This window comes from Molothrus aeneus, chromosome 3, assembly GCF_037042795.1.
Source record: "Molothrus aeneus isolate 106 chromosome 3, BPBGC_Maene_1.0, whole genome shotgun sequence".
In the NCBI taxonomy this organism is placed as follows: Eukaryota; Metazoa; Chordata; class Aves; order Passeriformes; family Icteridae; genus Molothrus; species Molothrus aeneus.
In genome coordinates this window covers 68,354,997-68,367,791 of record NC_089648.1, presented here as the reverse complement: position 1 = coordinate 68,367,791, position 12,795 = coordinate 68,354,997, and the positions used below count along the sequence as shown (strand labels likewise).

At 44.6% G+C, this 12,795-nt stretch overlaps 1 protein-coding gene across 2 annotated transcripts in view; it reads left to right on the top strand.

Annotated features, from left to right (window-relative positions):
- FOXO3 (forkhead box O3) overlaps window positions 1–12,795 on the top strand; it is an 87,818-nt gene that overhangs the window by 63,343 nt on the left and 11,680 nt on the right. Inside the window, exon 2 of one of the 2 annotated variants that reach the window (XM_066547131.1) lies at window positions 8,481–9,915. The exons of the other annotated variant lie outside the window; for it this stretch is intronic. Within the exon in view, the coding sequence (XP_066403228.1) occupies window positions 8,481–9,881 (1,401 nt within the window). The 3' untranslated portion in view covers window positions 9,882–9,915. The remainder of the gene's footprint in view (window positions 1–8,480; window positions 9,916–12,795) is intronic. 2 annotated transcript variants of the gene reach the window in all.

Genomic DNA, 12,795 nt, shown 5'->3' with positions numbered 1-12,795 from the left:
GATTTTATTCTTCCCCTGCCACTGTGTGGTGGGAGTTGTTGCTGGTTTACTTGCATTTCATAGAAAGTGTTAGAAAAATCAACTCATGACTGCAAAAGATTTCAAAAAATGAAGATTTATAATAGGTGATTCAGCAGTGAGAGGCTTTTATGATCTTCCATGGGAAGCTACTATTATTAGTGAATTATTATAAGCAGTAGCATCACTCACATTTATTTATAAAGGCATGAAAGAACGCCCATACGTGTTTCTAAATAGTCAATGTATAGTAACAGCCATATGCTGAGAATGAGTAAAAATAGAATTGAGCACTCTGGCTTCCACAATGATGCGTAGATCTTTGCATCTAAGAAATGAAAAACAGAAGCTTTTTTTTTTTCTCCCTAGATCTTCTTTCTAGCAATACAAACCCAAAGCCTTCATGATGAAAGTCTGCCTTGCAGTAAAATTGCATTGTTTTCATTAAGGTCTAACTGGGTGACCACTGAGGTTTGGGAGGACTCTTCAGTAGCTTCAGCAGGGGTGGACTGGGGCTGTGCTGACAGGAGTAGCTGCTTTTGTGGGTGTTACTGTTATGTACAGTGTTCAGGTTGATTACTCCTGTGTGCTTGCACTTCTCTGAGGGCTCTCTGGTGTGGTGGAGAAATGCAGTGATGCTGTGCTGAAGAAGCTCCACAAATAAAGCATGGTGTTATTTCCAAAGTTCCTACAGTGGAAACACTTGAAATGCTAGGGCTTGCCATTGAAAAACAATAGGAGAAAAGAAAGATGTTACCTGCTGGTGATACCACTCCTGAACAGAAATTACAACTGTTTTGCTCTGTCTCTGCAAAGACCCAGCCCTGATAGTCCATTGCAGCCTTTTTGTATGCAGCTCCTTGGGCTTAAGTTCAATAAGGGCAACATCTCCCATTTTCTTGCTGACTCTGTTCATGTCCCAGTCAAGCTTGTGATGAGTTCCCTTGGGATTTCACCTTACAAGAGCAATCCCTCGCGGTAAATTCTTGCTCTTAATTAACTTAAATCCTTTTATTTAAATCAGCTGTGGTTTTGAGTTTTGGGCAGCCACAATATGAAGTGGGTGGAAGGGACTGAAAAAGGTGTCTCTTGACAAGGTGCCCTAGCAACCTCAGTGGCAGTGCCTGCCTCCTGATTCCCAAATCCCATTCTAATGTGGAAAAGCATTGCCACAGCATGCAGAGGATAACATTTTATTTTTAGGGGACTTCCTATGGCAAAGGGTGCTGAGGTACCTGGCTCTTGACGCTGGGGGGGGGTTGCTGGAGAGCCTGACCTTCCTGGTCCACAGCTGTGTTAAAATATCAGCGTTTTCCTTGCACTCTGCTTCCTGTCTCCCAACACCCAGTGTAAATGACAACCAGCATGCTCTACTCACAGCAAAACAAATGTTATTTATTAGAGTCCTCATGTGGTCAGAGCAAGCCTGACTGTAAAATAACTGGAGATTTTTCTGCTAACTGGAAGCGTGGTGCTCTGAGGCAATTTCCAGGCAGTGTATATTTTCAGCTAAGTTTTATTTACGTCAGCGTAGCAATTTGCAATATCACTGTTTGCAAAGAGTGAAGCAGTGGTTGTTTTAACTAGAATTAATTTTTTTAACTTTTCTTACTGTTTTTTTTTTTTTAGGAAAAACTTTCAAGTCATGACTCAATTCCCATAGGTCCATGCTTTGAGATGCTTTCCTTTTGGAAGAGGAGGGCACAAAGCCCCGTGATGGGCAAGTGGCTGGCTGCCTGCCCTGGTGGCCAGCGCAGCTGGGGGAGCGTGGTGTGCGTGTCGGGGGGGGTTTGTTTTCCCTCTGCTAATCACTTTCTCCTGTTGGAATTTGGCACAGTGCAGTGCCCCGTGTGCGGGACACAGGAGGCAGATCCGTGTGCTGCTCTCCTGTTCGAGCACATTTTGGGGGATAAACCTTTTCCTGACTCACTGGTCTCCCAAGGAGCTTAAATCTCTCAAGGCTCTGCTCTTCTGGGGTGGGGGACAATGGCCAGAGGTGCAGGCAGAACTGATCAGAGCGGAGGCATCTTCTGGTGTTCTTCCCCTACCACCAAGGTCAGAAAACTCCTTTGAAGAGTGGATGAGGAGGGGAAACCACAGAACCACCCTTCAGATGTGGAGCTGACTTTCTTAAATCTCTGGGATTTTTTTTTTTTCCATTTTCCTGAAGGAGGGCCTGCTTGGGTAGGGCTGAGCCTGTGTCACCCCACATATGCAGGAGTGTGAGGATGGTGCCTTCGCCACCTGGGTGTGAAGGGCTGTACCCTGCAGGACTCTGGTGTGTGCTGGCTGCCTGCTTCTGCTGAACAGCTGGTGGGATTTTTGGGAGCTGCCTTGGGAACGTGCAGATGATACCAAACATCAGACATCAAAACCACTTTGGGTGTCAGAAAAGATTTCTTTTTCTGTGTGTAATTTTCTTAATGCTTTTTTTGTCCCTGCAGCTTCCATACTTTAGGGAAAATATAACAATCTGGAACACATAATACTTGTTTTATATGGAAAAGAGGTATATCAGGACAACATGGCTGATAGATATTGTGGGAGAACTCTCTTTATATTTTAGTTCTTGATTTTTCTGTATCTGCAGAGCACCCTCACTACTTTATTAAATTATATACATTTTTCTGTTTTGCAAAAGCTCATGGGAAAGAGGAAGAAATTCTGAGGCCACTTTGGGACTTCAAAGTTCTTTGAGACATGTAGCACTGCAGCCTTATGCAGTTAGGCAGCAAGGGACTGTATGGAACCACTAGATTGGTACTTTCTAAAGATCAGCTTCCCTCGGCTTGCAAATCCCTTTCACCAGGAATTCCTATGTACATTCACACAATTGGCAACTTCAGCCACTGCATCTGTTTTCTTGTTTACTTGCAACTGAATCTCCATGGGGACTTTAAAGCAAACAAAATGTAAAATATGTGAAATGTGATTGTCCCACTGTGCTCTGCACTGATGCAGCATCGCCTTTAGTCCTGTGTGCAGTTTTGAGCACCACAGTATAAAACTGAGCTATTAGAGAGTGTCCAAAGGAGGGCCACAAGGATGGAGAAGGGCCTTGAGGAGAAGCCATATGAGGAGCACCGAGGTCACTTGGTCTGTTTAGCCTGGAGAAAAAAGAGACTGAGGGAAGAACTCCTTGCAGTCTGCAGCATCCTTGTGAGAGGAGGGCCAGACACTGATCTCTTCTTTGTGGTGACCAGTGGCAAGACCCAAGAGAATGGCATGAAGCTGTGCCAGGGGAGGGTTAGTTAAATATCAGGAAAAGGTTTTTCATCTTGAGGGTGGTTGGGCTCCCCAGGTAACTGGTCACAGCATCACTTGTCTGAGTTTAAGTGTTCAGACAATGCTCTCAGACACGTGATGTGACTCTTGGGGTGTCCTGGGCAGGGCTGGGTGTTGGGCTTGATGATTCTGATGTGTCCCTTCCAAGTCAGCATATCCTGTGATTCTATGATTCTGTGAAGACTGATAGTTGAAGCAAGTTTTGAGTTACTTCATGAGAAGGCACAGACACTGGTCTGAACAGGTGGGCAAAATGCATTGAATTACTAACAGACTCTGGTTTCGTCAACCACTGAAGGCAAAAAAGTAGGGTTTTCTTAAAGAAAATAATTTTTTGGTGGAAGCTGTCTCTAGAGGTGTTCATCCCAAACGAGAGCTGCGTGACAACATTTTGAGCAAGATGACATAAGCTGAAAACTGAAATTCAAGTGAGCGAGCAGAGCCATGGAGGAGCTGGACTCCCTCTGTTCAGTTAAGCTGGAGTTATTTTCATGGCTTCTTTTCAGTGGTATTACATCTGATGCCTTTCTCTGCTGCATGGCTACCAGACAGCTTCATGTGGTGAAGTAAAAACATTATATATGTTAATACAGGATAAAATAAAGTGTAATTCTCCCAAGTGAGCATTAGCAGCATTTATCGGTCTGCAGATAGTGTTTGTTTTTCTCCCACCATGTCTTAATATCCCACTTTTTAAACTACTGCTTTTGATTTTTAGCTCTAACTTTAGAGTTTAGGAGCCCATATCTGAAATTTGAAATTTGCTACTCACTACAAAACACTGAAAGAAAGACCAGTGTGTAACTTGGACTCATCAGCCACCAGCTGCACCTCATCTTGCTAATCTTCAGGCTTTTTCAAAAAAAAAAAAAAAACCAAAAAAACAGGGACTTTTAAGAGTTAAGTTACACAACTCTCATTTTATTTTTAAGGAGAGTGGATTCCATGTTGCGTTGTCGAGGATGATAAATTGATACCACATGTTGCTTCCAGACAAAAAAGACTCTGTGCTGCAGTGGAAGCGCTTGCAGCTGGTGTCTGAGTTAGTGGACAGGCTCCACAAGGTAAACACTGCTTGGAAGAGGCTGAAATGGGCACAGGGAGGGGGAATTTTCTCCATTTTAAAAGCTCAAGCATTTGCTGCTGTTGTCTGACCAAGTCTGAGTGTTGAAATAACACACAGTCCCAGCCTCCTTGGGAGACTCATTCAGTTGTTTGTATCAGATTAGGGATAGGGCACTTTGGAAATGTTTGAGTGTCCTCTCTGTCAGCTTGCCCGTTTGCAGTCTTATCAAAATATTGAGAGAGACTCGTGTAATTAGGACATGCCAGCTGATCTCAGGGGATTTTCCTGAGAGCAAAATGTAGCTGGATCCCTCAAGGAGTACTAACCGAATAAAACACAGTGCAGTGGATCAACATTTGTTGAAATTGAGAGCGTGTCCCTGAGTTTGGGGGAAGTGGCATAAGCCCTGGTGTTGCTGGCCTGGCTGTTCTGGCCCCCAGCTCACCCCTTCTCCTGGTGCCATCAGCCTAAGCCAAGGGAGGACAGCAGCACTGCTTGCCTATGGCACTGCACCACCCTCTGCTCACACCAGTTCTGCCCTGAGTCTTCCTTGTCTCCAGGGACAGTCCCTCTTCTTGCAGGACCACTTTCAAAGGGGACTTCAACCCAGCTGGTCTGGCCTCAGGGCAGTACATGATGCTCTAGATGTTATCTGCAGGAACCTCAGTCCTCTGGCTTTCAGTAGAGCACACGACATTCTTCAAGTGTGGTATAAATAGCAACACTAATAAAGGGAGGAGCTCATCATATTTCTTTTTTGCTCTGCTCAAGTACAGCCCATATGTTGTACCCATCGGTGGTATCTGAGCTGTCTGCAGCCTGGCTAGCATCTCTCCCATCTACATATGGTCTCCAGGACAGATGATGGAGGTTCCTTTATGGATCTTTTAAAGTTTCTCATTGCATTTTGGCATGGAAAAATGTGTTAAATTTCCATCATCATGGCCTAATTCATCTCCCACATAAGTCAAAGACAAATCCCCATTAATTTCATCAGCAGTGGGTTGAAATGATAAACTGTATTTTCTTTGCTTCCCCACCTCCTTTGTGGTTTGTTGCATGGTCACATATTAGTAATGCCCGTAGTTGTGAGCAGTGATTGTCCCCATATACTTTCCTGTCTTTTAAGCAGATAGGAATATTTTTTGACAGCTCAGAAAACAGGTAGAAAATACAGTTATTTCCATCCAGATTGCCACCTGGTAGCACAGTGCAACAGCCTTCACTGATGTGAGTTGTCAATCCTGGTGGCTTCTGTAGCAAAACTTGCATGAGAAAGGATAATAGGATCCAGCTCTGATTTGATTTGGCAGGGCACCCAACAGAAGGAGAAACCAAAAACTCAGATACTGTTGCTGAAGAGGTTAGTGGGGGAGGTTACGTGAAAGTAGTGGGTTTTAAGGCAGTGTTTGAACAGAGGGTGGAGATGGGGTACACAAAAATAAATTAGCCCACAATTATGCTTAAGAAAATCTTCCTGCAGAAGAAAAGCAAAGAAAAACAGAAGCAGGATTATAAGTGGCATAGTGCTTAATGTAAAGGAAAACAAACTGCTTGGATTTTTTATAACTACCAATTTTCAATGCAGAAGGATTATTACATTCTTTTATTATTTGAGTAAAACCGACACTGAGCAAAAAGATATAATAAGAAAATTACACATGTGCATATACATATCCACAGATACAGGAGTCCTCATCCTGAAAGGTGCCTCAGTCTCACAATTTTACCATTTAGGATTTTTCATGGTTTTAAGCCAAATACTTTCATACTACGGATACCAGCAGCAGAAATAAGCCCTTTTATGAGAATACTATAGACTGAAAACTGTTAGCTGCTGGCACTTTGGATGAGTTTTTTTATATCTGTGCATGGCACGCTGCACATGCCACCTCAGGTGTTTCTCCTCTCTGAGATTTATTTTTCATTAGCAAGAGTCATGATGCCATGTATTCTTTCACCCAGCATTTTTAGGTAGGGAACAGCATAGCTCCTGTGGCTTTTGAAGCCTGGCCTGGACTTTACATGGAAAAATCCCCATAAAGATGTTCTCACAAGTGGTTGTCCATGGAAGTTACAGGGACTGAGGGTGAGAGCTACCTGCAGAGATGCAGTACAAGCTGGAATATCAAGAAAGGTTATTTAAAACAAAAAAATCAGTTCTCCAGCCAGTTTTACAGGGAGAAACCTGAAAAAGTAAGGAGTGGTACCTAGTTATTAGAAGTTAGACTGTTGCCAGACTCAAAATATTGTTAAAATGCCATCAGTTAAACAATAAAAAGCTTTTCCCCTTCTTAGGCTGAAGAATTATTATGATGCAACTCAATCCACCATATTTTGATGGCATGATAGTCACTCAGAAATGGAAATGTTTATAGCTGAGGCACTGACCCAAACTTCTCTTGAGCATGTCAGCAAAGTCCAATCAGTTGCTTTGTGTAAATTGTTTAAAACATAACAGTTGCTGTTTTGAAGCGTGGTCCATATGATTTCTCTTTTCATTAAGTGATAATCACAACCATGTCTGCTGTCTGCGTGCGAGAACTTCAGGCATGTTTTCCATTTCACAATCTGACAGAAACCACAAAACAATGAGGAAAGAAAGGCATTTTATACTGAAAAGAATTGTTCTTAAAAAACAGCTGGGCTGTACTTCTTTATATGTATCTCCAGTTTATTTATGTCAAGCATCCATGTTTCCTAAGGATGCAAATATTGTGGTGAATGATTTGTCGATTGATTCATTCTTTGCCCATTTAAATCTGGAGTTTCTTCAGTGTTTTGTAAACGAAGGGCACTTGTTCTGAATGGTTTGATTGTGTTATGGTCTTGCTGACTATGTGTTTTTAAAAGATGTGAATAGGACAAATATACTCTTATTCTTTTCATAGATACACGTGCTAATTGCTAAAATTTAAGAAAAAAGAACTCTACACTCTTTAAGCTTAGAGGAATAGCACAAGGGCTTTCTCAAAGGAATATGGGATCGCTCCAAAAATCTTTTGGATTTCCACATGGGAAAAAAATGTTGGTTTACCAAACCTGGAAGCATTCACACTAACAAATACTATTTGCTTTTCCTTTCCATATTTTAAGCACAAGATCAGTAGGATGAGTGGAGTGGGATTTTCATCTCAGTTATTTTGGTTTAAATCTGGTGCCGTTTCTCTGGGGGTACCGTGGGCTGGTTTTCTCAGGCTCTTTCTGATTCTGAGGTGGTTATCACCAGTTTGGGCCAATGTGGTGTTTGGGCAGTTTGATGCTGCTGACTAGTGCAAGCAGGTAGGGTGCAAGAGCAGGCTGTGTGCAGGCTCCCCTGAGAGCCCTGTGTTCCATAGCATCCTGTACAGCACGGAGCATCCGGCTGTGTACAGCAGCTTCATACAGCTCTGCATCCAGCAGCTTACGGGGACAGGGATATCGTTGCACACTGTGTCACATCATGTTTTGAAGATGGTGAGGATACTATAGCGAGGGGACAGCTGGCCAGCTACTGCCGTATGGGCATAATTCTGGTGCCTCTAATCAAGAGAGAAAGTACAGCTTAGTCATGCACAGAGTGCCTGTGGGAGAGGAGCAACAGCACTTGCAGTTTTCTCAGGAATTATTATAACAAATATACAGCACACGTGCCGATGAAGAATTAAAAAGACATTTGCAGAGGCTGCGATGAGTGTGACTACCCCTCCAGCCAGATTTTTGTTGTGCCTTTGCAGTTTTTATTTCAAGGAACTGATGGCAAGATTACTGATAGTAATAGTTTGTCCTGAGTAAAAAGTAAGGGAGAAACATCTAGCTCCTTTCTAGCAGGAATGTCACTCTCTTAGCAATGTCACCTTCTCTTAGGATGAAGCTTTTAGGGGTATGGAGATGGGCACAAGGAATGCACAACTAGTGCAAGCTTGGGGCTTGCTTTACAGCAGGATGCTGCCATGTCACAGTCCAGCCCTCCCATATCCAGCACCTGAGAAATTCACAGAGATGTCCAGGAGGGTCCAATGATTTTATTCATGTTGCTGTTATCATGGGATGTTGGTTTAATGATTGAGATTTGGGTTGTAAAAGAAGTGGGGTGCTGGTCTTGACGCTTTGTTTTGTTCCTTTCCTGCAGAATTCGATCCGGCACAACTTGTCACTCCACAGCCGATTCGTCAGGGTGCAGAATGAAGGCACCGGGAAAAGCTCTTGGTGGATGATCAATCCAGATGGTGGAAAAGGCGGCAAGGCGCCCCGGAGGCGCGCTGTGTCAATGGACAACAGCAACAAGTACACCAAGAGCAGAGGACGGGCAGCGAAGAAAAAGGCAGCCCTGCAGACAGCCCAGGAGACAAGTGAGGACAGCCCTTCCCAGGTCTCCAAGTGGCCAGGGAGTCCCACCTCCCGCAGCAGCGACGAGCTGGACGCATGGACAGATTTTCGCTCCCGTACAAATTCAAACGCCAGTACGATCAGTGGCCGCTTGTCACCAATTTTGGCAAGCACCGAGCTCGATGATGTTCAAGATGATGATGCTCCACTTTCTCCCATGCTGTACAGTAGTCCATCGAGCTTGTCCCCGTCGGTAAACAAACCGTGCACTGTGGAGTTGCCTAGGTTGACTGATATGGCTGGGACAATGAACTTGAATGATGGACTGACTGATAACCTCATGGATGATCTCTTGGACAATATAACACTCCCTCCTTCCCAGCAGTCACCCACAGGAGGGATAATGCAGAGAAGCTCCAGTTTTCCTTATGGTTCCAAAGGTTCAGGGCTGGGCTCCCCGTCAAGTAGTTTCAACAACGCTGTGTTTGGGCCGTCGTCCCTGAATTCCCTCCGCCAGTCGCCCATGCAGACGATTCAGGAGAACAAGCAGGCCACCTTCTCTTCCATTTCTCATTACAACAACCAGACGCTGCAGGATCTCCTCACCTCTGATGCGCTTAGTCACAGCGATGTCATGATGACACAGTCTGACCCACTCATGTCACAAGCCAGCACAGCTGTGTCCGCCCAGAATTCCCGCAGGAATATAATGCTCCGCAACGACCCCATGATGTCGTTTGCCGCGCAGTCCAGCCAGGGCGGTCTGGTCAATCAGAACCTGTCCCATCACCAGCACCAGTCCCACAACTCCTCTCTTAGTGGCAGCCGTGCCTTGTCCAATTCCATCAGTAACATAGGCTTGAGTGACTCCAACAGCTTGGGATCCACCAAACATCAGCAGTCACCTGTCAATCAGTCTATGCAAACACTTTCTGACCCGCTGTCAGGCTCCTCTTTGTACTCCTCTAGCGTGAACCTCCCGGTCATGGGACACGAGAAGTTCCCCAGTGACTTGGACCTGGACATTTTCAATGGGAGCCTGGAGTGTGACATGGAGTCCATTATCCGCAGTGAACTCATGGATGCCGATGGGCTGGATTTTAACTTTGATTCCCTCATCTCAGCTCAGAACGTTGTCAGTCTGAATGTGGGGAGCTTCACTGGTGCTAAACAGGCTTCATCACAGAGTTGGGTACCAGGCTGAAGGATCTTTGAGAACAGGGAAAACGGGCAAACAGGTCAGTGCCCCATAGATGTGGTAAAATAATTGGTTCCTTAGTTTTATTGGAGTTTGCACTGAACTCTTAATAGTTAGTGCTCACTAATAATAGTAATTTGGCTTGTGATGGCTTGCTGTGTGTTGGTATGCAACAGGCACAACCAAGAAACGTGGAGGTGTGGAAGGAAACGAGGCTAAGCTATAAAAGCTGCTCGACTGCAACACTGTCGGCACGCATCTGGTGTTCAGCGCCCTTCTTAATTTAGGCATGAGAAATGTTAATGACAAATCAGGCAAACCAAGGTGGAATATTTGTGGTTTTTAGGAATCACAGAGCTCTAACTCGTCTTCTTTGAAGTCGCAACAGATGGATTCCCTCTTGCAGCCGATGCCACGTGTACCCAAGCTGTGTTACACAGGGATGGGGCGAGAGGCTCTGCAGTCAGTGGAGCAGAGTTGCTCTGGGGGAGGAGGAAGAGTGTCTTTGCAAGATCAGAGCACTCACTTGGGATCAGGTGTGTGGGACAGATCTGGACAGAATCAGAGTTGTGCTGCTGCTGTGTCTTAGCAACACTAGCAAAGTTGTTTGGGTTTGCTTTTTTGTAAAATTGTATTTCTTGGCCAAAAAAAGGTATCAAATGGAGGAATTATATATTGGTGGGATCCTGGTCTCAGGAATGTCCTGGCCTACTTAATGTTTTAAGTATGCAATAACTGTTTTCCTCCTCCCCCCTCCCTGAATGGGGGAGGAGGAAAAAACATCTTTTTTTTTTGGACTCCTCCAAGAGTATATCTGTAGATTTAGATTCTGACATAGGTGTTTTTCAAATGTTAGCTTCTTCAGATTAATTTTTTTTCAAGATTGATGTGGTTTTTTTCTGTTGCTTCTTTTCCACAGCTGGGGGCTTGTAATCATTGTTTCTGTCATTCTTTTGTGATTCTTCAGGATCCTGCCCATACCTCTGCCTGCTCACACATACGTATTCCCTGACTCATAGGGCAGGTGCCACACGAAGTGCCCTTTCTCCTTTGTTTATTTATTAGTATAAGGGAGTAAATTTCAAAATGTAGTAGGATAAAAGGTTAGCTATAAATTATTGAAAGTGTTCTATTAACTTCAGAATAGTATGTAGAGCATCTCAGTGGTGAGGTTAAATGAGGCATTCATTCAGTTTACAGCTTACTTCCAGCTTTCTTATTTTCCAGGTGAAGGACAGAAAGAAGGAGTCTGTGTCCTTTGACTTTACAGTGCATAATTTGCCCCTTTCATCTTTAATTGTGTTTTCATTCACTGTTTCACAGTTAGATGTTCAAGGGGAAGCTTTGTGGTAGGTGAGCAGCAGTGGTGAACCTGGAGAATGTTTTCCTGTTTCCTGTGTGTACGGAGCACCTCAGGATACGTGCTGTGATCTGCTCTCTGGGAGGGACAACAAGGCTGCCCAGGCAGCCTCCTTTCAGTCCACCTGCAAAGCTTCCCCGCTCTGATGGAGTTGTTGGTGTGCACAGTCCTTTCTCTGTCAGTGCAAGGATTTGCTCTGGTTCTTGCACATCTTCTCACTCTTAGCAAGAGCCTTGCAGTGCTCACCAGGAGATGGGCTGTGGAGAAGGCCTGTAGAGGACACCACATCCCACAAACCCTGAGCAAGGCAGCAATGTGGCAATGCCAGGGCCACAGATGAATTTTGGGGTTTCTTCAGTTCTGGTTGTGGAGAATTTAGGAAAAGAAAGGGGGGAAAAAAGAGATTTGATTCAAAATTGAGGAAGCCAAAGTTTACAGCAGGTCAGGCTTGCTGACCACTTATCTCTTCCTTCAGGTGTGTGTGCTGCGTGGATTTAAAAACCTTCATTGCATGATGTAAAAAAAAAAGGCTGTAGGGACTTTATTGCTGTGCAACATCCAGCGGTACAATCTGTCAAATGGAGCCTGAAAAATAGATGTTATTGACAGTTTTGCTTGACACAAGTAAGTAGGGCAGCCTCTTGCTTCCATAGCCTCGTGTGCTGCGTGTAGGTGGCAGCCACCGAGGGGGACTTGTGTGGGGAGCATGGAGGAGACGCAACACCCCACCTCCTCACTGATGCTCCCTGCTGCCTCTTCACCCTGGCTGCTGGCATCCATGGAAAGCATAGCTGCCATGATCTTTTTCAGACTGCTGCCTCTGAATAAAGGAGCTGACACATCTGTGTGAGCAGAGTCTCATTGCAGAGGACAGATTTATTAACGAGACAGCTCTCCTCGCTGGATTACTGTCCAGTCATCTGTGGAAGCCTCTCTCCCTCTCCCTGACAAGTGGACCGGCTGCTGTGGGGTGCCTCTGGTATCAGGTGCAAGCACAGATGATTTCTGCTGAGCTGGTTCATCACCCTTCCTCATCTGTAAAGCAGCACTCTTTGAGAGTTTGCCTCCCTGTGAGCATCTCGTGTTTTGATAGGGGCTTCTCGCATGACATCAGATGCGATCGTTCTGAATTGGTTTTCTTGGTTACTTCTCCACTGCAGCAGTAGGGATCCCTGAATTAAAATCTTCTCTCAGCAATGTTCATGGCCCCAGTAATGAATCTTTACAAGTCCAAAGACTGGGGTACGTTTTTGGCAGAACAGCCTGGCAATTGCTTACGTTAAATCCGTTTCACTAGGGCAGCCAGGTGTGCTTTGCAGGCAGGCAAAAGTGGTTACAATGGATTATTGGCATACCAAGGAATAGTGAGTGCTGTGTGTTCTATTAAAAATAAGAGAAACATTGGAGTCAGTTTTCAGGAAGAAAAGAAAGAAGGCAAATACACAGGTATTTAATTTATACATACTTAGGTATTGAGGGAGGTTTACTTTGGAAGAAAATCAACTACAGTTTCTTCATAGGGAAATTAAAAAACCCTGCAGGAGATGCCACTGTTGCAGG